Source organism: Stomoxys calcitrans, chromosome 1, assembly GCF_963082655.1.
Source record: "Stomoxys calcitrans chromosome 1, idStoCalc2.1, whole genome shotgun sequence".
Taxonomy (NCBI): Eukaryota; Metazoa; Arthropoda; class Insecta; order Diptera; family Muscidae; genus Stomoxys; species Stomoxys calcitrans.
The window spans coordinates 4,469,736-4,495,131 of record NC_081552.1 but is presented as its reverse complement, the minus strand read 5'-3'; the positions used below and the strand labels follow the sequence as shown (position 1 = coordinate 4,495,131).

The 25,396-nt window shown below is 36.6% G+C and overlaps 1 protein-coding gene and 2 non-coding genes across 4 annotated transcripts in view; 1 reads left to right on the top strand and 2 right to left on the bottom strand.

The window, feature by feature from the left end:
* Nucleotides 1–11,020: 11,020 nt before the first annotated feature.
* LOC106089617 (speract receptor) overlaps nt 11,021–25,396 on the bottom strand; it is a 122,483-nt gene continuing 108,107 nt past the window's right edge. For both annotated transcript variants that reach the window (XM_059362705.1, XM_059362702.1), the window contains exons 13-19: nt 21,865–22,044; nt 21,450–21,554; nt 21,284–21,355; nt 20,196–20,370; nt 16,941–17,641; nt 16,227–16,861; nt 11,021–15,723 (exon numbers count right to left, since the gene is read on the bottom strand). In XM_059362705.1, the coding sequence (XP_059218688.1) occupies nt 15,522–15,723; nt 16,227–16,861; nt 16,941–17,641; nt 20,196–20,370; nt 21,284–21,355; nt 21,450–21,554; nt 21,865–22,044 (2,070 nt within the window). In that variant the 3' untranslated portion in view covers nt 11,021–15,521. The remainder of the gene's footprint in view (nt 15,724–16,226; nt 16,862–16,940; nt 17,642–20,195; nt 20,371–21,283; nt 21,356–21,449; nt 21,555–21,864; nt 22,045–25,396) is intronic.
* Trnas-aga (transfer RNA serine (anticodon AGA)) lies at nt 17,755–17,836 on the bottom strand. The gene has a single exon. It is a non-coding gene; the product is annotated as a tRNA-Ser (tRNA).
* On the top strand, nt 20,063–20,144 carry Trnas-aga (transfer RNA serine (anticodon AGA)). Its single transcript has one exon. It is a non-coding gene; the product is annotated as a tRNA-Ser (tRNA).

The window sequence follows — 25,396 nt, the reverse complement described above, 5'->3', positions numbered from 1 at the left end:
CTAAAAGCTAAATTTCCCACTGTTGTGCCAAAGATACCTTCTTCTCTATTTAGAACTACTACTCGTCCTTGAGTTAAGTTAGGACATAGACACACAAAAGGCTGATGTCAAAATATATGCCTTTAATGGGGACTGACACTCATCCAGCGAAAAAAAACCAGAGACAAGACATTTGAATCCCCCGTCTTACTATGAATGTTCCAAAAATTCCAGATGCAGGTTCTCAAATCGTGGTTCTTAATGATAGAAAGATTTTGTTTTATTTTTTTGTTCACCATTTGTTAGGGTGTGTTGTGAATCGCTCCCTCAATTTGGTATTGCCAATGCCAATCCTTTTAGGCCCAAAATCATGTTTCCCAAATATCGGTGTAGGTTTTTTTCGCAACGGTCGGTCTCATCGACCATAGGATCTAAAGCAGTTTGTTTGATTTATATATTTTATTTTTTTGTTGTTGTTATCGCGTAGCTTGAAATTAGTGAAGTTGCATATACAATACATACATACATACATACATATAATAAAATAATATTAATTAGTGAACAAAAAGAAAACAAAATTACACTGTTTGTTGAAATTTAAATGTAGATTTTTTATACCAAAGAAATGCAGAACTATTGATTTTTTTATACCAGCAAATTGTTAAAAATTGTTAAAAGTAGAAGAAAAAAAAAACTGCATACATCATAGCTTTATACAAAAAAAAAACAAAAATTGTAAATCAATAAAAACAAATACACTCAACAAACTTCGATTTGGTTATTATTATTAAAAAAAAAAGAAATACAACATAGAGAACTCTAAAAAAAAAAAGGGAAAGTTGAAATGTGTGATTCAAATTTAGCCACCAACGAAACCAGACCCCGTTTTATGGTGTTATGGTTCATTCAGAAAAAATGAAGGCAAACAAAAGAAAGAGGAAATTTGCTGCCAAAAGGCCAAAAAAAGTTATAGCTCTTAGAAAATTTTAGGTCATAGTGTAATTGTGTTCAACAATCACTATTTAATGTTTGCTAGGGTTGCCACTCTTCCTGAAAATCCCAAAAACTCCAAAATGTTTTTTTTTTTTGACTTTCCTAAATTTGTGCAACGGAGACAATAGCTGTGTTTTATTTTAGTACTATTTAGTGCAGTTCAATGAAATTTTTATGAAAATTACATCTATCCGGGGCAACGAAGAGCTGGATAAATTACCAGTGCTGGCCTATAAAAAAAAACGTCTGTCGTCAGGTTCGTTTCTTCACAAATAAGTTTGGCCACCCGCAGATCATCAGTACACTGCGAAGAAGGAATAGAATGCTGTTTAAATCAAAGCTCAATCTTAAGAGACATTGCTAAAAATTAGCATTGCAAATGTTAACGTTTTTCCTTTTTAAGTCTTCATAAAATGTCAAAAGTTAAGAAATTTAAAAATGTTATACCGTAGTTGAGCTAAGCTCAACAAGCCCAATGTAAAAGTATCTCTCAAAATTTGGTTAGGTTTCCAACGTTCAGAACATCGTAAATACGCTAAAATGATTTTTTCCGATTTTTGTTCATTTGAATATTGGAATCAATACTGACTGCTATGGTCCGCGAATGATAATCCGTTAGAATTTGGCTATTATCTCAACCCGTTTTCAAAAAATCGTGATTTGTTTAGAAAAAACGCTAAAACTAAATACTCTATTTTTAGAAAAACAATCAATCAATCAAAGCGATAATTAGACGATCAATAACACTGCAAATAAGGAACAATATCCAGTTCAAATCAAAGTTCTACCTTAAGTGGTTTTAAAATATTTGCGCCAAAAAATGTTCCTCATCGTTCATCTTCCAAGCCAGTATCGAATCAATACCCAAGCCCAAGTATTTTGCTGGTAAATTCTCAACCCATTTCTCCTCAAAGTTCTTTCCATGATCTCGCTGATAGTCGAAACTTGCATCGGATCAGTAGCACGAAAAAGTCTAAGTATGTGATTAATTTCGTGCCTTTCCTGTTGAGATTCAATAAAACCTAGTGGATCAAAAAGTTGCAAAAAAAAAATCTTAATGAACATCCCCCTTGAAGCGTCACCTACCTCTGTAACGTGACAAATTACATTGGCCCGTACATAGATACTCTTCATGCCACGCTACTTACATTGATCGGCACATTCCGAACCGGTTTATCAATCGTACATGCTTCGTGCATATTCTATGCCCACCTACGATTTGTTCTGCCGATAGATACGATTTGTTTTCTCGGCTACTAATACCTACCTACTGCTGATTCGATAAGAGACACACACACATACACGGCTTGTCCCTACTAACAACTCTGCTAATGAGTTGTGTAAACAATCAATGATGTGGAGACCATTAAGTGTTGGTTTCACATTGGGTGTTTATTTCGTTGTTGTACTGGGGTTAATTCTCAATCAATCTGTTTTCGTTTTATTGCTCTTAAGGTTGGGTCTTTGCTGCTATCGGTGTGAACTCTCTGGTGCTAGAGAAAGAGTGGCCAAAATAGATTAGTGGCAGTATCCGCAATCGAAACAACTTAACATAGATCCTGGTGTTTGCCCAGCGATTCGTTCGCATCCGCGATTCGCTCGCATTCCCGCCTATGACGCATCTGCGATTGTTGTTTCAGTTGTGCCTTTATTAGGTATAAGAGAGCACATGCCTTTCCCTACCACCGAACCAGAAAACGCCGTCACCGTATCCTCAAGCACCAAAGACGACGATGTGGATTTCGCCGAAATTTAAAAACAAGACATCTCCTTCTGATGATTTTTATACCCACCACCGAAGGATGGGGGGATATTCATTTTGTCTTTCCGTTTGCAACACATCGAAATATCCATTTCCGATCCTATAAAGTATATATATTGTTGATCAGCTAAAAAATCTAAGACGATCTAGACATGTCCGTCTGTCTGTTGAAATCACGCTACAGTCTTTAAAAATAGAGATATTGAGCTGAAATTTTGCACAGGTTCTTTTTTTATCCATAAGCAGGTTAAGTTCGAAGATGGGCTATATCGGACTATATCTTGATATAGCCCCCATATAGACCGATCGGCCGATTTAGGGTCTTAGGCCCATAAAAGCCACATTATTATTATCAGATTTTGTTGAACTTTGGGACAGTGAGTTATGTTAGGCCCTTCGACATCCTTCGTCAATTTGTCTCAGATCGGTCCAGATTTGGATATAGCTGCCATATAGACCGATCCTCCGATTTAGTGTCTTGGGGCCATAAAAGCCACATTCATTATCCGATTTTGCTGAAATTTGGGACAGTGAGTTGTGTTAGGCATTTCGACTTCCTTCGTAAATTTGGTCCAGATCGAGTCAGATTTGGATATAGCTGCCATATAGACCGATCCTCCGATTTAGGGTTCTTAGGCCTACAAAAGCCACATTTATTATCCGATTTCGCTGAAATTTGGGACAGTGAATTGTGTTTCGTCAATTTGGCCCAGATCGGTCCAGATTTGGATATAGCTGCCGTATAGACCGATCCTCCGATTTAGGGTCTTTGACCCATAAAAGCTACATTTATTAAACGATTTTGCTGAAATTTGGGACAGTGAATTGTCTTAGGCATTTCGACATCCTTTGTCAATTTGGCTTAGATCAGTCCAGATTTGGATATAGCTGCCATATAGACCGATATCTAGGTTTTAGGGTTTGGGGCCATAAAAGACGCATTTGTTGTCCGATGTCGCTGAAATTTGAGACAGTGAGTTCAGATGGGCTCTTCGACGTCCTTCTTCAATTTGATCCAGATCGGTCCAGATTTGAATATAGCTGCCATATAGACCGATCTCTCGATTTAAGGTTTTGGGCCCATAAAAGAGGCATTTATTGTCCGATTTCGCTGAAATTTGGGACAGTGAATTGTGTTAGGCCCATCGACATCTTTCGTCAATTTGACCCAGATCGGTCCAGATTTGGATATAGCTGCCGTACAGACCGAATTCTCTATTTAAGGTTTTGGGCCCATGAAAGGCGCATTTATTGCCCGATGTCGCCGAAACTTGGGACAGTGAGTTAAGTTATGCCCCTTAACATACTTCTGCTATATGGTACAGATCGGTCCAGATTTGGATATAGCTGCCGTACAGACCGAATTCTCGATTTAAGGTTTTGGGCCCATGAAAGGCGCATTTATTGCCCGATGTCGCCGAAACTTGGGACAGTGAGTTAAGTTATGCCCCTTAACATACTTCTGCAATATGGTACAGATCGGTCCAGACTTGGATATAGCTGCTATATAGACCGATCTCTCGGTTTTAGGTTTTGGTCCCAAAAAAGGCGCATTTATAATCCGATTTAACTGAAATTTGACACATTGACTTATGTTAGGCTTTTCGACATCCATGTTGTATATGGTTCAGATTGGTTTATTTTTAGATATAACAACTAAAAAGACCAACATTTTGTTTTACATAATTGAACAATAACTTGTACTTATTAGTATTTGGTCCATTATCCTGCACCTACTCTCGCAATTTCAGGACATTCCCACAATAGGTGCTTAACCGTCCATGACTCCTCCTCATTCCCACAAATCAAGCTTAAGTCCGCCATAAGATCCAATTCCAGCATAAGATCAAAACCCTGACATTGCAATGGCTTTTCAGAACATTCAGTGCTGAGAACGGCAGCTCCATCCCCTGAACATTCCCAGTTACTTAGTATTGGTGAATACTACCAACTTCATCTTTCGGGGTTTACGTTAAGCCCACTGTCCAATTTTGGCAGTATACTGTTTGCACTCTTAACGGCCACACACCATGATGACAACATCATCCTCGTAGCCAACAACCTTTAACCGTCCTTTTCAAATGACCTGAAAATCCCTCCGATATCCAAGGGCCAAAAAGGGTACCCCTCCTTGTGGTGATTGTGCTCTTATCCCAATCTTCCCATTTGTTAGTACACATTAATTATCCCGCCTTTCAACATCAGCATTCACTTTGTTGCTATCTACGGCAACATTAACCTAATGAAAACTATTTAAGCAAGAGTCGGTGCCCCCCGTCCTCTCACAGAGACTCTCCCCTCGGTACCGACGATTGTTTGCGACGACAGTTGCAGCTACTCCGTATGGAGCCTATCAGACCCTGCCTACGAAATTTGCCGGCGCTTTAATAACGCCAAAAGCAGAAAAAGTTGTTGCTGCCACTCAATAGTGGCTCAAAATGCAGCTAGTTTGTATTTGCACTAAAGAGTGCAAATCGAATGAAAAGACTGTTTCCCCTCAGGTTTCAGAATAAGCTCTAGTTTATTATTGGAGGCCACCGTAGCGCAGAGGTTAGCATGTCCGCCTATGACGCTGAACGCCTGGTTTCGAATCCTGGCGAGACCATCAGAAAAAAATGTTCGGCGGTGGTTTCCCCCTCCTAATACAGGCAACATTTGTGAGGTACTTATGCCATGTAAAACTTCTCTCCAAAGAGGTGTCGCACTGCGGCACGCCGTTCGGACTCGGCTATAAAAAGGAGGCCCCTTCTCAATGAGCTTGCACTCATTGATATGTGAGAAGTTTTCCCATGTTCCTTAAAGGTATGTGAGAAGTTTTCCCATGTTCCTTAACGGTATGTTCATGGGCAAATTTTCAACTGCGAGTGACCCAAAGAGATGCGCCAGGTTGTTCAACTCTTAATACATTGAGCACCCCGAGAGTGAAAAGGCAAGGAGTAGAGTCATTCGTCGTATCCGCTGTCTCCCAGCAGATGGACAGCCATCACAATTTACCGTGAACGAAGTTACTAAAGTCATCCCAGGCGCCAAGTCAACCAAGGCGTTGGTTCCCGACGGAATCTCTACACTGATGCTGAAGAATATGGATCTACCTGGAGTCGAGTACCTTATAACTAACTGTTCTCAACATATCTCTGAAAACTCTCATTAGTACGCGATGTCTGGAAGATGAGCAGAGTGATCCCGCTATTGAAGCCTGGAAAGGATCCGAGCATGGGAGAGTCGTACAGACCGATCTCTCTTCTCTCACCTTAAACTTGGATCGGAAAAGTTTGCCCCTGTTCCTTTGTGGAATGTTCATGGGCGAATTTTGCGATTGATCTTGAACTTGATCATAATTTCGCTTATGCCTAAATTCTCATTTCCTATGGCATTCAACATTGCCTATTCATGACTCAGTCGCTTAGGCTGAGTCATTACGTTAAGCAAGAAATTCACGGTCAGTCAAGTGAAGCTATGACTGAATGGTATATGGAACAATGTTTGCCTTAAGGAGTCTAATTTCATTTCCAATGTCAAAGTTACGTTTAAGTCAATGTATGTTGATAATGTCAGTTTGTTGAACTACAAGTAAAGTAAAATGAAAAGCAAATTATGCTGACTTGAATTGAACAGCAAGAATAAAGAATGTTGAAGGCATAAACAGTGAGGAGCAAAAGTGGGTACATTATAACCAACATAATTTGTTGTTGCAGTAGCATTGTTTTCAATATTTTTTTTTTTTGGAAAAGACGCTTAAATATAATTTTATCTTTTTTATATACACACCACCCAAGGATAGGGGTATATGCATTTTGTTATTCCGTTTTCAACACATCGAAATATCCATTTCCGACCTTATAAAGTTTATATATTTTTGATCGTCGTAAACATCTAAGGCGATCTAGCCATGTCCGTCCGTGAAATCACGCTACAGTTTTAAAAAAGAGAGATATTGAGCTAAAACGTTTCTTTTTTTTCCATAAGCAGGGCTATATCGGACTATATCTTCGTATAGTCCCCATATTGACCGATCTGCCGATTTAGGGTCTTAGTCCCATAAAAGCCACATTTACTATACGATTTTGCTGAAATTTGGACCCCTCGACATCCTTCTTCAGTTTTGCCCAGATCGGTCCAGATTTCGATAAAGCTGCCATATAGACCGATATCTCGGTTTTATGTCCTGGGTCCATAAAAGGCGCATTTGTCCGATTTTGCTGAAATTTAGGACAGTGAGTAGTGTTAGACCCCACGATATCCTTCTTGACGATGGCCCAGATCGGTATAAATTTTGATATAGCTGCCATATAGACCGATCTCTTGATTAAAGGTCTTGGCCCTATAAAAGGCGCATTTAATGACCGATTTCGCCGAAATTCGGCACAGGGACTTATGTTAGTCTTTTCGATTCCTTTAATGCCTAAAACATTAAAAATATCAGTTCATATTTCGAGAAAAACATCCTTATGCACGAGTCGTTTTATATGACTTATTGCGCCTCTAGAAGGCTTTGGGAGTGGGAAGGGCCCCTGACATTTGACACCTGTCATTCCATTCATGTAGGTCCTATATTGCACCTTTTGGTCTATATGTCCGTTTGTAGGGTTTTAGGCTGAGGCGTTCCCTCTGGGTACTTGACTCAAAATTTGAACATCTATTATCCGTTTTTGGGTTACTACCGATGTACAATCAAAAATTTAAATAAATCGGTTCACCCATAACTGATGTATAATTCACAAATATCGCAAAAGATGGGGACCCTTCCTCTTCGGTTTGGGTTATAGGTAAAGGGCAGTTGTACAGTGTAATCAGTAATCTGCACTCAAATATTTCTCAAAAGTACCCTTTCGGTCCAAAAAGTACCTTTTTAGTACCATTTAAAATGTTGTATTTTCCATCCCTGTCATGTGGGTTGTTCAGCGTTCACGAGTGCATATGGTAGCCAAAGACCGGTCCAGCCGAACTTAATGCACTTTAACTTGCCACAGGCCGGCCAATTGCTTTGGTCGTGGTCAACAAGGTTTTTTGTCTGCACCCCAAGTGCTGTCGGCCAGTGACTTGAGGACCGTTTGACTTTATCGCACGTTGATGTCAAATGTGACGCCAAATATTTTGGGACACTTGATGGTCGGAATCATTTCTTCATCGACCATCACTGTCAGCTCGGCATTCAACTCACGCGTATTTGTAGTGAACAATGTGCCTGAAGATTTGGTGGCAAATATCTTCAGATTTCTTGCAGCGAAATATGAGGCAAGTTCGTTGAGGTAGACGTTCAACCTATCGAAGACGTCAACCATGGGTGGGGGCCTGATGCATATGATACGATCTCTATGCCGTCTGGAGGATAGGTAGAGGTTAAACAGTGCCGCAGATATCACCCCGCCTTGGGGAACTCGCTATTTCATTCTACAGTGCTTCGACTTCTTATCCCTAAATTTCACGAAAGACTGGCGACCACACAGATAATTCGCGAACCAGCGTTTTAGGCCTGGCTGGAGGGATGTGTTGGCGATGTCGTCAAATAATTTCGTCGAATGAGAAAACCGTCCTATCACATGGCCTGGGCTGATTGAAGCCACGGCAAATGTGTGCGCTGAAGGCATGCAAAGCAATTGCTATGCAGTCTTCGAAATCCATGTTCATGCACGGCGAATAGTGATTTGCAATTGCAGAGACTATATTTCGAAAAAATGATGTCGTGTACCAAGTCCCTTATTTCTAAGCGTTTTTTTTCTGTAAATTTAAACATTTTCAAAAATGGTTACAGATAAAAATCGTTTTCAATCAGCCTATAGTTTTAGGCCTCTATAAAAGTTATTTTCATATTCAAGTTTTTTTGCTTGTTCAGCGTAGTAATGACGGAAAATGTTGCTAAACATTAATTAAATTTTGTGAAATCTCACAATGCTTCCACACTGTTGCTAATTTGTTTAATAGTAATTAGACTTTTTTGTTTGGCATGCAAAGCGTTGTTTTGGCAGAAAACAGAGGTATGTTGACATCATTGTTATCATAAAAACACATTTGTCTACAAATTATTGCCAGGTCTAGCAACGATGTCCAAAAGGTATTGAAGCGCCGTCCACCAGACCACAACACCATAGTACATTATAGGACTGACAATGCATGACACACGGTTTTAGCCCCCCAACTTTTGCCAATAGCCCTCTTGCAGGTGTATAGGGCAAGAGTTGCCTTTCACGCCCTTTCCAAAATGTTGGATTTGAAGATCAATTTCCTGTCTAGCCAAACACCCAGGTATTTTGGAACATACTTTCCTCCCAAGGAGACAGATGCCACTGTAATTAACTTGAACCTCCGGCTGCAAAGACCTACTTCTGTGTTCCACGGTTTTACATCTAGGCCACTTTAGGTAGCCCACCTCGCTGTTGCACCTAGACCTTCCTGAAGTATATCTCTAAGAGTGCTGGAAAACTTTCCTCTAACCGCAATTGCCTCGTCATCAGCATACGCGGCCACTTTTACCGCTTTTTCTTCCAGAGACAATAATAACTTGTTAATGGCTACATTCCAAAGTAGAGGAGGCAGTATACCTCCTTGAGGTGTTCCCCTGCTGCCCCATGTTTTTCGATCTACCGATCCCATGCCTATAGTAATGCATCTTTTAGTAAGTAAGTTATTAACAAACTTTCTTACCATAGTGTTGATGATGAAGAAAGTACAGGGTATTGTGGCGGTGCAGCACTGAATGCGATATTTGATCTTAGACCTTTCCACTTGTACGTGGAGGGCCTTGTGTTGAGTACAGTCTTCTGACTGAACGAGTCAGGAACTCGCGCTCTTCGGAATTCGCGCATTCGTTAACTCTGCGGTAGGCTGATGGCGCGAGACGACTACATGGCATTGGCATTGCCAAACTGATCAATCTTAGATGGCGACTTGGAGTTAGTCTTCTTTGAGAGGTAGCCTTGAGCTGGGGGCGTCCCGAACTTCTCTTGTTCCTCTATATACACGGAGTGGTCCAATATGAGTGAGGGCACTGGAGCAGAGCTTTTTATTGAATTCCTGAAGATTAGAGAGTCCCCACTTCTGGACGGGTGTAGTGTCTTTCATATCCGTAATATATCTACACAAAAAAAATTTCGTAAAAAATTTAAACTAACAACTTTTGTAGACAGACGATTGTCACAGTTCGCTGCATTTAATAGACATGTTCAGCAACATGTTGAAATTATTTTGAAAAAATGAATGTTGTAGTAATTTCACAAAAGTTTTTTTTATTGTGCGTTTTGACAACTGCTCAGGTTCTAGGCTTTAGGGCGAAGATCATTAAATTTCACAATTTTTCTGTTTATTTCTCTCTCGAGACGAGCTCTATAATCGGAGATTTTCTTTGCAAATGGAAAAGGAAAGCCAGAGATAACAACACACACCAACCACCGTGCGTTGGTATGTTGTATTTAAATTGTATTAATTGCGAAAACGCCTCTATGACACAATTACCACATTAACCATGCTCGACAACCCTATCCATTAGCTGTACTTTTCCCAATGCATGTATTTTTGTGTAATGACAGACTTCTTTTCATTTATTCAATTTGGATTTGGATTTTTTCTAATGGCCCTATGACTAGGAAATTGATTGATTTTTTATTTATTGTCATGATTAAAAAAAAATCCTTAAAATGAAGATCAAACCAAGTCTGGAATAAGCGAGTGTTCATAAACCAACAACACAAACAAAAATAACTAAAAATCGATTTGATTTAAAAATGCTTGTGGCTTGATAAGAATAACAGAAAATAAAGAAAAAACCAACTCAGACATCAGCGTAGAAGTCTATGCTAAAAAACAAAACTCATTAAAAAGGGAAATAAAAAAAATTTAAGACAAAAACAATCAAGTTTTCACAAGAGTCATGAAAAAAGACGTTTGCACTCAAAGAAGAAAATAATAAAAAAAACAGCAATGTTCGTAGTCGTATGTTATAATAAAATTTAAAAAAAAAATGTTTATAAATACAATCGTATTTAAGAAATACAAACGAAATATAACATACCTACCTACCATACACACACACACACTCACAAAAAATTAATAAATATTTTCGACAAAAGGCAATTATTGTTAAAACAACATTTATTTTAATGATGATTTTTTATATATATATATATATATATTATACATATAGAAAAACTTGTTTGTTAAACAAATTGTTAAGTTTTAAATGGACAATTTAAAAAGAATCCGAAATAATAAATTTAAAAGTAAAAAAACTATACATATATTGATAATAAAATAAAAGAAGAAGAACAAAATAAATAAAAAGACCTGCTTAAATAAAATGACATATAACAGAACATATATTGTTTTAATAAAAAAAACAATTAAAACTAAATGTTTTGCTAACTATTAAGTAAGTATATCACGTATTTTTCATTGGGTTACATATATTCATGACTGTTTTTTGTTTTTTATTTAACAACATTAACTTTTTCTTCATATAATTGGGTATCTTTTGTTTGCTCCTGGAGCTTTAAGTTTTCTATAAATATATATATATATTTGTTTTTTTTTTTCTTTCAAAATACATATTGACTTTTAAAATACCACAATTTCGTTGAAAGCAATATTGGAACGTTGCTTATCTTAAAATGTTTTATTTAATGTATAAATAAATAAAGAAAATATACATACATAGATATACATATAAGTACATGAATACTAAAAAATGATAACAATTACAACACTGTGTGTTTGTGCAGCAAAAAGGTCGTCATAGGTTTTCGAAGAAAAATCCATTTGCTAAAGGGAAAATATCGAATAACGAAAATGTTTTCGATCAAAAATATAATTAAAAATGTTTTTAATGAAAGATTAATTGAATTAATTGTTTTGCGATCGTGATCGAAATTAAGGCAATTTGAATTAAAACTTTAATTGATTCAATCCTTTTTTTTAATTGAATCTGAACTGTTTTCAATAATTATCTTGATTGAAGTTTTTGTCATTTTCAATTAAAAAATTAATCGATTCAATAATTTTTTTAATTCTGAATCTGAACTCTTTTTAAAATGAATTTTTTTCACGTTCAATTAAAAAATTAATTGATTTAATCATTTATTAATTGGATCTTAAAAAATGTTACGTATAAAATGTGACTTCTTTTGCCCTAGATGAATGTTTTTCTGTTGGGTTTACTTCCGCAATGCATAAAGTTACTGCCTCGCTACTCTTTCTTTTATATTTCGGGAAACAATATTTGCCGTTTCATGTTTGGACAAACCCCGGAGGATTTTTGTTTCTAAGGAGTGATCATGGACCCAAACATTAGCCTCAATTTCGTGTTCCAGGGGGTTTTTATATATGTCAAACAAGTGTTATCGAAATCGAGGTAGCGCGCTTTAAGCAAAACGAACTTATAAAACATATGAATATTTTCAATTAAATTTTTAATTGATCCAACTAAAAAATGAATTGGCTTTTTCCAAAATTCCATTAATTTTTTTAATTGCATCAATTAAAGAATTAAATGAAAATTTCAAAAATGATCAATCATTATTATTTTAATTGAAAATTCTTTTAATTATCTATGTCAAAAACTGTGATTGATATTATTATTATTATATTTTGTGATTGAAACAGTTTCAATTAAAAAATTAATTGGATCAATGAATTTCGTGATTGAAAGCTATTTTTTTTTGTTCTGTGTAGGTTTTTGAGATAGTTACCCACAACATTTGTTGAAACAATTAACCATCTTCACCAATAGTGCTTTTCATTTCGAAAAGCAAAATGTAAACCAAACACTAATAGCCCAATTCCGAAAACTCTCAAGGAATTAATTTCTCCCTCGAATAACATCCTCCTGTTCTGATTGAATGGGGAGCGGGACTTTCGAAAAAAGAAATTTTTTTCTTCAGCTGTATTATTTTGGCTAATCATTTGTCCAGTATTGTCAATGGTTTTACGCGGCACACTTATCCTGCACGTTGGCGTTTTTCCCTAACCAAAATGAGTTTTTGAGGCTGCATCTTTCATTTAGTTCTTGAGCAGAACTATAGTATAGAGGTTTAATTCGACTTCATCGTCACAAATGCTATGTTGATCTGCCGGATACGCTGCTTTATCTAAAGGCCATCTTTGTATAGTTAGAAGTGAAGATCTTCTCTACATTTCCGCGCGGTGGCCGATTTTCTTGGTGATTGGGACGGCTGCTGAACATAGTGCTGCAGAAAAGTGACTTAAGGATTTATTCCTGGGCGAAGATAATGCTGTCAAATCTGGCATTAAGTATTTTGTGATAATTGATGGTCTAAATTGCATTGCTGCCCACGAACATTCCGAACAGTAACAGACGACAGACTTCTTGCATATCAAAAAGTAGTGCCAAATTCAACTTCTAACTCAATGATATGGGAGCTCCCTCTAGTATTCTAGTTCGAACGCTTGGATCAAAAAATATTAATATGTGAACCACATATCTTGATGTCTATATTCATATACCAATTCTAGAATTCCAATCTTTTATTGCCAATCAGTGAGATATTTGTAGTTTTCCAAAAAAGTAATCGTGAAAAAAACCAAAATTAAAACCGAGCATCTACAAAAAATCGTTTATATTCATAACATCCATCATACAATGGTGCATATAGATACCAATAACATTGTGTTCTAAATACCTACATATATAACCGATCATGACGCCTGTAAATTCCCAGCAAACTTTGTAAACAAATTTGATAATAAGGTATAACTACAATTGACCATCAAACGTATGGGGAAAAATGATGATTTAAAACCTACATTTGGATTTAGATGACTTGAAGACCTATAAATACTTTCGCGTCTCTTTATATTGCCCACAAACTTTGTGCTCAATTATTGAGGTGAGCTTTGGGTTATAATCAGCGTTGTCATTTTGGGCATTTTCTACCAAGTTTGGTAGGATCTACAGGATCAATTTTAAGAGATTAAACGGATGGATGGCCAACTTCGATTCTAGTAGTAAAATTGTATTTGTGAAGTATACGAAATACTTTAGTCATTCCGTTTGCAACACTTCGAAACATTCATTTCCGACCCTAGAGAAGGTCTATATTCTTGATCGTGGTAAAATTTATAGACGATTTAACGATGTCCGTCTGTCTGTGTGTCGCTCTGTTGTAATCACGCCACATCCCTCGAAGATTACGATATGGATCTGATTCTTGGCACCAATCCATATTTTTTCATACACACCATATAGACTGATCTGCCGATATAGGGTCTTAAGCCAGTAACAGCCACATTTATTCTTCGATTTCGCTGAAATTTAGGTGAATGCGTTGCAGTATGGTCCCTATTAGACTATATTTACAAATAGCTCCCATAAAGATCAATCTGCCATGGGACATAAGCCCATAAAAGCCGCATGTATTGCCTCATTTTAATCAATGAGTTATAATAGGCCTCCACATATTCGGTACGAATATGGTCAATATCGGGCTATATGTAACTAAAACTGTAATATATCCGTTCTGCTGATACGAGTGTTTGAGCCCGTAGAGGGTGCATTTTATACCCGATTTTACTGATATTTGATGCAGTGAGTTGCATTAGGGTCCTCGATAACTGTACCGTCAAGATCGTATCATATTTTAATATTTATGGCATATAGATCAACCTCCCGATTAAGGTTCTTGAGCCTATAAAAGGTGAACTTTTATCCGATTCCGCTTGAATGTGGAACAGAGTTGTATTAGATCTATCGATACCCGTGTCGACAGATTTTCCGGTCTTGAGCCAATTTAAGGCACATTTTTTTACCCGATTTCGCAGAAATTTGGAACAGTGTGTTGTATTAGACCCTAATAAGGCCATGGGCTCATAAAAGCCTCTGTTTTTACCCGAAATTGACAAAATTTGGAAGAATGAATAGTTTTGGTCCTCTGAATATCCCTAGCCTAGAGATAATAATATCCTGAAAAAAAAAAATTCATATTTTCTCAAATGTTAAAAAAATTTTGACAAAATGTGGGACTCCATAGTTTGACGCGGTCGAACTTAATGCGTTTTTTTTTTGTTTAATGTTATTTTTACGTGTTTTTTGATTTAGTTTACAATTCGGCTTGGAGGGTATTTGGTAGGTTTTTTTGAAAAATAATAGTCGGAAAATTTTTTTGTAGTGGCAACACTGGTTTTAATATAGTCTGCGCCGAATGGAGGAAGATGAAAAGCATGGATATTTGAAACTCGTTAAAGACAATTCAATGGCCGTACATTTGGCGCTGACCTTCTGTCAGTCTGTTAAAAAAACAGGCCGCAAAAACCGCACAAGCACACAATATACATATAATAAATAGTTTACAAAATACTTGCTTTGGGACTTACAAACTAATAAACGAGACTAGAGACACATGACATTTTTCAGCTCAAATGATTACATTTGTAAATAAAAACGAACACAAAAGCATTGACAACATTGTTACTTAACTTAATGTTCAGCGCCGTAAGTACACCAAGTGTTAGTAGCCGTAGTAGAGTTAGAATTCAAATACATACACATACATACATATAAATATAATACCAACACATCTATCATAAAACATGATTATTCTGCTGCATATGACCACAATAATATTTAGATACTGTTTTCTCTTTGATTTTTGTGTTAAGCTTCTTTTTGTTTTTGTTTCATTTTTAAATCCTAAATGACTAATGTTTGATTCCTCTACAGAGGAGTTTCGTAAGTTTCGTTCTAAGTCTGAAAGAAGAAAATTATTGTTTTCGTTTAGTAACATTTGATTTGTTTCTTTTCTTATTTGGATTTGATTTCGTTATTTTTGGGATTAGAATTTGTTTAAGTTTCTTTGTGGTTCAGCAAGAGCGGCGTGTTGGCAGTGGGATAGGATGATGGACGTCTTTGGCGTTGCAGATTAGTCAAATCCTCACAGCTTTGGCAAGATAATGTAGACTCTTCGTAGCGTGAATGACATGAGGCACCCGAAGAGCGGCGTAGACCTGTATAAGAGTCGGTCACCACTTCCAGGAGGGCTTCGTCACTAGAATAAGAAAATGGTATTCGATTAGAGGGTCAAAACATGAAATCCCCTCATTAGGAGATCCCCCCAATTCACCACCATAGTGTGGAGGGTAAACTAATCTAGCGATTCCCGTGGAAATTTCGATGCTTACCTAGGAAAGAACATTTATGACACCTATCTTAAATACCTTCCAGATAGATTCATAAGTAAATATATAGCTCCCATACAAATCGATCTTCTGGTTTGCCATTGTGAGCCCCCAGAAGACCTAATTGTTGCAGAAATTCGGTATGTAATATACACTTCTGAACTCTAAAACTCAAATGGTTGAAAAACAAAAATGAGTAGAAAAATTCCTGGTTGTTGGGATTTCATTTCATGGTATGCAAAGCCATCAGGCCTATAAACAATAACACTATGCAAAAGACCCAGACGAACTGGGGGATTTTTCTTATTTGGAGATCTTTTTACTTAATGGCCGACCTTTTCTTCATCCATGCCTCCGCCTCTGTTCTACTCACCTATGATAACGATGATGTTCCAACAGAGAACCCGTAGCAAATCGCAACTTCTTTGGTGATTCTAGACTGGATGAACGTGTCAAGGAGTTTCTGGGTACATTTTTATTCTTCAATGAGGAGCGTATACCCAAATCATTGGCCACCGCCAAATGATTTGTTTGTTGCTGTTGCTTAATGGTACCCTGTATGTATTTGTTCAAAGCCCTGGATCCACGTCTTTGTGAACGTTCATAGGTGCGTCGCTGTTTCGCCTCTTCATCCTCACCCAATAGCCAATAGGTTCGCTGCTCACCCTTACCCTTCATAATGACCATGCCACGCTCTTGATAATGATAGCCTCCCAGTTTTTCCAACAACTCCTTACACTGCCGACTGCAGTGGATTTTCAAGGGCACCCCAGAGGATTCCATGCGGGATGCTGTATTTACCGTGTCTCCAAAGAGACAATAACGTGGCATTTTAAGGCCCACCACACCAGCACATACGGGGCCCGTGTGTATACCTATACGTAAAAGTAATTTATTGTAGGGACGATGGCGTATCTTAAATTCTGAAACTGCGCCTAATAAATGCAAGGACATGGAGGCAATTTCAGCGGCATGTAAATCACCATTACGTATGGGTAAACCAGACACCTAAGAGAGAGAGAGCGAGAGAGAGAGAGAGAGAACATTAAAATGCATTTCTTTAAAGTATTTGCTGTCTTCCACGTACCACCATATAAGCATCGCCTATGGTCTCCACTTTGTATACGTCATAATGCCCTATAATGGAATCAAAACAGGTGTATAAATCATTTAGAAAATCCACCACCTGCAGCGGGGTACTCTCGGCCGACATCGATGTGAAACCCACTATATCACTAAAATATATGGAAACCTGTTCATAACTTTCGGGATCCACCTTGTGGCCCTTTTTCAATTGCTCCGCTACTGGACGTGGCAACATTTCCAAGAGCAAAGCATCAGTCTTCTTTTTTTCCTCCTGCAATTGGTCGGTACGCTCATCGACCAAAGCCTCTAAATTATTGGCATATTTCTCCATCATGGCCATCATATTGTCGAATATATTCGGTTTCATGCCCTTGCGAAGTGGTCTTAATTTAGCACGTATTGTCTTAAAGTCTGGCCTATCATCGGGTCTTTCAGCCCAACATTCATTGAGAATTTCACGCACACAATCAAATGATGTCTCCAAAGGTTGCAACGATGGACGATAGGGATATAGATTATCTTGCACTTGTAAAACCTTCTGAAGACATTGCATGGGCGTCAGTCCGGTCTCTCCATAGGGTCCATGTCGCGTATGAATCTCATAGAGCACAATGCCAAATGAATATGAATCACCTTTCTGGGTGCCCAACACCAGAGATGCAGGACCTTGTCGCAATAATTCCGGGGCACGGTAAAGAAGTTCTGTGAAGATACAATGAAATAGTAAATTTCATAAAAAAAAATGTTTTAAAATAAAAATTATTTTATTATTTGCTAATTTTTTTATAAATAAATTTATAAAAATGAACCTCCTTCGCAGTCGGTAGGATTCGAACCTACGCTCCCAGAGGGAATCTGATTTCTAGTCAGACGCCTTAACCGCTCGGCCACGACTGCTTCTTGCCTAACCAGCGTTAATTTATAATATGTGCTCTTTGCTTGGCAAGAGTATTGGGTAAACTTTGTCTTCACTTTTAAGAGAGTCATTATGTGTTTTTCTCTTTAAATGCGTTAGTTCTCAGCAGTGATGGCAAAAAGCAACAGGTACATTTTTTGGTACCATTTTTTGAATGGTAATGTCTTTTAGCACTTTATAAAAAAAAATTGGCGAGAAGAGTCAAGAGGCTAAAGGAATCAAATCGGGGGGCTATATCTATTTATGTCCTTAATGGGGCCGTATTCCGTTTCGGTGTTGAAGCTTATAACTGTACTTTATATAGGTACAAGTTTCTTCCTATTTGGGAAAGAAGTTAAGCTTCTAGGGGTCCAAAATGATATTGTGAAACCCCTAATTTAAAATTTTCACCCCCCCAGATGGGTCATTGTACCGCCATAGTAGTTAATTCCCCAGCTAACAATATGATCCGACTTTGTCTGACGTCCGCCATGTCTGAACATAATCTGACGAAAGTTACGACTATTCCTAGCAAATCCGGAAAGGCATCGGTTCGACAAGTCTGAGAGAATTTAATTTTTCTGATCCGACATTTAAGAACGAAATCGTAATGATTTTTGTACGGCGTGTCGGAGGGAACTTTTTAGCGCGTGGTGCCGTAACGTAACCATTTGATTTGGAATTTTAGTTTTCAGTGTTGAAGGATATATATGTACTTTATATAGGTCCAAATTTCTGCCCATTTGGGAAAGAAGTTAAGCTTCTAGGGGTCCAAAATGATATTGTGAAACCCATATGTGGTTTCACTCTACTGACCCAATGTCTTACCTCTAATTTAAAATTTTCACCCCCCCCCCCAGATGGGTCATTGTACCGCCATAGTAGTAAATTCCCCAGCTAACAATATGATCCGACTTTGTCTGACGTCCGCCATGTCTGAACATAATCTGACGAAAGTTACGACTATTCCTAGCAAATCCGGAAAGGCATCGGTTCGACAAGTCTGAGAGAATTTAATGTTTCTGATCCGACATTTAAGAACGAAATCGTATCGATTTCTGTACGGCGTGTCGGAGGGAATTTTTTTGCGCGTGGTGCCGTAACGTAACCATTTGCTTTGGAATTTTAGTTTAGAATTTTGCTCTGTGCTGTTTGCTTTGAATTTTGTTTGTGGGGTGAATTTGTGGTTATTTTTAGTTTTTATTTAGTTTTTTTTTTTTTTTTTGTGGGAATTAAAAAAGTAAATAAATTAAAAAAATACCTAAATATATATAAAAAATATTAATCTTCTCCGGATTCGGTTCCAATTTGGTACGGTGTAAAATTTCCCTTAGAAATAATGATGCGGCATTGTTCCGATATCGGTACAATACGGTGATAAATATATCGGGGGCTAAATTGCCGCATACGTGAACGAGTGCAATCGATCGAAATCTCTCTATTGTGAATTATGTATCTCTTTATTGAAGGGGCATTTTTAAAATTTAAAATTTTGAAAAATTTGGATATACAAATTTATATTCAAATGATATAATACGAAATAAAATTTCATTCGATACGCACTTGATTACGTATGTGGTAATTTGGCCCCAGATTTCCCTTAGCCGTGTCGTTCGAACAACATGACAACCATTTCTCTCGTTTTTAGTTATGACATCCGATAGTCGGACTGAAAACGGAAAATTTTGTTAACTACGTTATTGCTTTAGACACGGTCGCAGTAAATATACACACAAACTTTTATTTTTAATTTACTGTCATATCTATATAATGGTTCATACAAATGCTGCAGTCAGTTCTGCTAAGTATGATACTTAATAACATTTGGTACTCTATGTGTATTTATTTTACCATCTCTATTGTGAGAGAACATACATTGAGCGTGAGAGGGCAAACAATTGAATTTAAGAGAGCGAGAAACCGGGTTTGGCACTTAACAGCAAAGAGAAGAAGTGGATTTAAAAATAGTACTGAGGTACACATGACGGAGTCAATGGTACATAATTGCAATAATTATCATCACTGAAAGGAGACTGATAGGTAAAGAGTGCTTATTTATACAGAGAACTAAATTAAATGGTTATTCTAAAAATAGTTTTGATTTTTTTAATGAATATTTTTCTTCATTTTTAGTTTTTATGTCTTCCGATAGGTATGCTGTTTTAATTTTTACTATTTATAAATTATTCAAGTGTTGTGTTTTCATATAAAAACGCAATAGCATATGAGCAGTCGTGGCCGAGCGGTTAAGGCGTCTGACTAGAAATCAGATTCCCTCTGGGAGCGTAGGTTCGAATCCTACCGACTGCGATAATATAGATTTTTGTAAAATTTTAAATTTATTTGTATTACTCCACTTACTGGTACATTTGGCAGCCATTGTCCCTCCATCCGTAGAGTTGTCTTCAATGCCTTTTTTGAAGGCAAACAAACCAAAATCACTCAATTTAACCACCCAGCGTGAGTCAACCAACAAATTAGAAGTACACAATGAGCCATGAAAACGTATGGGCGATTCATGCAAATAAATGACACCCTAATGAAAGAGAGAGAACGAGAACAGGGAGAGAAATGTTAAAAAAGACAAAAACAAAACAAAGAAAACCCAAACATCGGCAGCAAAACCACATGGGAACCAGGGATGGAAATGTTAGTACAACAGTACTTTTTCGACCCATGGAGTAGCGTACTAATATCATCTTACGTTTAGAAATAGATCCCTTATACTATTATCGTAATTTCAGTTGAAATTGTCTACGCAAAGTCTTTTGGTGCCTTCCCACACCCTCACCCTCAATAGGATACCGATGGATTCAGAAGAAAATAGGTGAAAACAATAGTTAAGTACTTTTATACAAAGTAATAATTGGTATACATAATTCGGTTCAAAATTTCTAAGTCAGAAATGAACGGTATTGTGTTTTACGAATTTTTATTTCACGTGAAATAATTTGATTCTTAACAAAGCGGGCATGATTTCTCCAATTGAAAATTTTTGAAACCTTTAGGGGTACAATATTCGATTACTTTCTTTGGATACAAGATTTTGAAGCAAAAAAAAAAAAAACTTGCTGATTTCATTCTGTAGGACATTCCCCCATTTCTTATAGCAAAATCTTCATAAATGTATTAGGTTTTCATTGAAATTTTTGTAGTGTAGTGTAAAAAGTAACCGCGAAAAATGTGTGTTTTCAACTGTGGATAACGAAAAATTTTCACAAAAGTATAATTTTATCATTGAGATTGTTGTAGTGTTTCAAAAGAGTAACCTTGAAAAACATGTGTTTTTACCTGTGAAAAACGAAAAGTACTCTTTCGGTCCAAAAATTACCTTTTTAGTAGCATTTCAAAATTGTTATTTTCCATCCCTGATGGGAACCAATCAACAATTGCAACTGGCTCCAAGCAAAAGGCCAATAAGGGAGGGTAAAATACTCATAATGACTTACACGAATTATATCGGCCACCATGGAGGCGATAAACATGTTGTCCAGCTTGACGTCCTCATTCTCCAAAATGTCCTTAAATGAAGACAAAGAATAAACAAAAACAAAACAAAGAAGACTCAAAGTGTGAGTATTGGCTGTCAAAGCTTTTTAATTCTATCCTTTATACCTTTAAACTTCCTCTAGTGCAGTATTCGGTTATAATGCAAATATTGGGAGGATCAGTACAGGCTCCTATAAAAGCACAAATATTGTCGTGACGGGCATCTCGTAGCTAAAAGTCAACAAGAACCAAATAAATTATTATCGATTTATCTAAGGCCATTAGCAATTAGCAGTTTTTAGAAAAGGAGAGAGAGCGAGAGAGAGAGAGAGAGAGGTTAACGGAACCACATTTACCTCTAACTCGCCCTGATCTACTCTAAGTTATTTTACTAGTTGTTATTCGCAGTTTGTTTGAGAGCGATTTAAGTTTTTCTTCAATTTGTTTACTCTCCTTCCAACAAAGTGAGAATAGTTGCTAGTAAAATTGTCAATTGTGAAGTACGATCTGCTACAAACCGCATTCTAGAAATCATAATTACCAATTTCAATTCCTTTTTCATTTCTCGCGATATATCCACACACTTCTTTCGAACTTTCTTTATGGCATACAACTGGCCCTTGTACAAACCAATGGGTGTAAAAATGGTTGTGTAACGAAAATCAGCATCAGGATTTGAACTCAAGCTGACCTGACTGGTACGTATTAGGGGATGGGTTGACTTCAAATTAAAAACAATCAAGAAAAACATATAAAAAAAGAGATTAGATTAGATTATCACACAATCTATTTCTTAAAACTACTCAAGGAACATGTTTGTCTTATCAATCTATATTATGTCCTAATTGTCTTAACGATTTATACGGTAATAGGAACTGATTTTGGAACATTCTAATAAATCTCGCATTTTTCTAATACCCTTCTATACTTGAATATCATCATTACCAAAAGAAAGACGCGACATATTCGTCGCCAGTATTGGGGATTTCTCCCCAAATTGGAGTTTTTTTGGGGAGTAATTTTCTGTTAAAAATTTTGTATTTTACCTTTTCTATTTTTTTGTCATTTTTCATAAACATTTCGATAAAAATAAATCGGTACACTGTACACCAAGTTATACATGCTGTGTTTTATTTCAGTACTATTCTATATGGTGTAATCGAATGATGTCGATAACTATCTAGAACATCTTTGCGCTAATGAGGACTTTACATGGCACATCATGATGCGTTGTCATTGGAAATAAGAGTGTATGTGTCACATGTACACATAACCATTTGTCATGGCTGAAAAATCATTAAATTCTTTCGATGATTCGCGATTGTCATTACTTGATAGAATTTTCAATATCTGCACGTTTTGTCCAAAATAAAGTTATAGAAAGAGAAGTCTAGAAAGTTAGGTAAAACAAGTGAGGATGGGCTAAGTCGGGCGAAGCGGACCTTTCGATAACCTACACCACCACCACCGTCATATTTACAGAAAAAATGTCTATGAAATTCAACAGTCCTCAGAAGAGTTATAAGAGAAACCTTAGTGCCAAATTTTGTAAAGAACTGGTAGGAATTTACTAAATTATTGAGTATTATTCAAAACGGACGAAAATATATATATATAAATTCAATAGCAATACCGGGAGTCATAGGAGACTCCTTTGTGATAATTTTCCTGTGAATCAATTAACAAATGACAAAATTTTTGCAATACTAGTCCAAATCGGAAGAACATATACATATATGGGAGTTATATCTAAATCTGGACCCGTTTCTATGAAATTCACTAATAATATCGAGACTTATAAAAGAATTACTCGTGCAAAATTTCGTGAGAATCGATTTACAAATAACGATACAATTGCAATTTTAGTCCAAATCGGAAGAACATATATATGGGAGCTATATCTAAATCTGAACCCATTTCTATGAAATTCACTAATAATGTCGAGATTTATAACAGAATTACCCGTGCAAAATTTCGTGGGAATCGGGGTACAAATGCCGATATGATCGCAATTTTAGTCAAATCGGAAGAACATATATATTCGAGCTATATCTAAATCTAAACCGATTTCTATAGAATTTAACAATAATATCGTGATAAGAGAACCCCTCGTGCAAAATTTCGTGAGAATCGGTTTACAATTAACGATATTATTGCAATTTTACTCCAAAACGAACATACATATATATGGAAGCTATATCCAAATGTAGCGCCAAGAAAATGCTTGTGCCAAATTTGAAGACGATTCGATGAAAATTGCGACCTGTACTTTGTGCATAAATGAACATGGACAGACAGACAGACGGACATTGCTAAATTGACAGAAAGTGATTCTGAGTCGATCGGTATGCGTATCAATGGGTCTATCTCTCTTCCTGTTGGGTGTTACAAACAAATTCATACCCTTTACCGCAGTATTGGTATAGGGTACAAATAAAGAAAAAAATAATGTACCGTTTTTGGCAAAAGCTTCAATCAACACGTGCACACGATGTGTAAGGGCTATAAAATTCATTTCAGAACATACACATCCTTATTCGGTTTGGCAGTCAATAGAAAATATTTTTTCAAAGAAATAAATTGCAATTTTTCTTTATAAAAAGACTCAAAATTGTTTGGAGATTTTTATTGGGATTTATGGGGGCAAGGGACGCAAAAATACTGGCAACCCTGTTCGTCGCTACTGTCAGTATAACGGATACTCTCGCAAAGTATTAAGCCAACTTTTAACAGAGAGAGCACATTTATGCTCACTGCTTTAAAACATGTTTGGACAATAATAGATGTGTTTTATTTACCCACTATCAGGCGGTTTGGCTTATCCCTGCTTTTATCGCCGTTTATTAAAACAGAATGCCGTTTATTAAAGGAAGAACGCAAGATTAAAACGATTAATCTTTAAACGTTCTGGAATACAAAAATTGGTTTCAGAGAAACATTTATTTCGATTATTTGGGATGTGTGTTAGTGCTGCCAACGTTTAAATACAAAGGTATTAGCGGGAAGAGCCTTTTATATATCCATAAACTAACAAATCCGCTAGATTGTTAAATAAAACAACTCAAATGTCTTTCTCCCGAAGCTTAATCTTTTTTCCCAATATAAGAAAATCAAGTTATCAAAAATTATTAATTACGCTCTAACTTTTTCCTATATTAAGCATAGTTTCTGTACTAATCGATCCCGTCAAAGTCATGATCAGAGAACTATCTACTACATTTACTTTCTTAATATAAAGCCGTTGCTATACTCAGAAAGGAACTAAAGACGCTCAGATATTTATTCGTGCCTTCATAGGCAATAAATCGCGTAAAATACTGGCAAACTTGTTATGTTATAGAACCTTATGTCTTTTGCATTCATTTCCAAGCGGTTTGTGAGGGTCCTTTTTCAATATTTAAATGAAATAAATTTTATTTTACTCATTAATAGGCAAAAGTTCGTTCATTCGTGTTACAGGAAATAATTTTTAAGAAAAAAACTCAAAAAGTCATCACCCTAATGTATACCTTAGGACCCCCTACATACTACCACTTGAAACTATTAAAAAACAAGCCTTTCATTCTGTCATCATGCAAAATTTGTTGCCCAAAAGCAAATCTTTGAAATATGTCAAACTAGTTGGCCGAATTGACTTGTACAGTTCTTCTTGTGATGTTTTCACTGTACGTGTGTGGGGGCCCTTATGCGCAAATCAACGGTACCACAACGGGATCCAATATCTAAACTGAAATGAGCTTAGCCTTTAAGGCAGCGAGGTTCAAATACAAAATGGAATATAAATATGTTTGCAGAAATTTTTCGTGGTATTCTTTGAGGTGTAGATATTAACTCAATATAAGGCCTTTATGTTTATGTTGCCAAATGACCTAATATAAGTAGGGTATTCTCACATCAATTGTTTGCTTTGAGTCAATAAGCACGAACATACATAGGTATATGCATGTGCGTTAGTGAGTGTTGGAAAATATTAGGGATGCCATTGCAAGAATATAAAATGAATGCAAGTTCGGCAGAGTGGCAATAAATCTCCAAAATTAATATTTTGGCATATTCCATATTGATTTTTATCA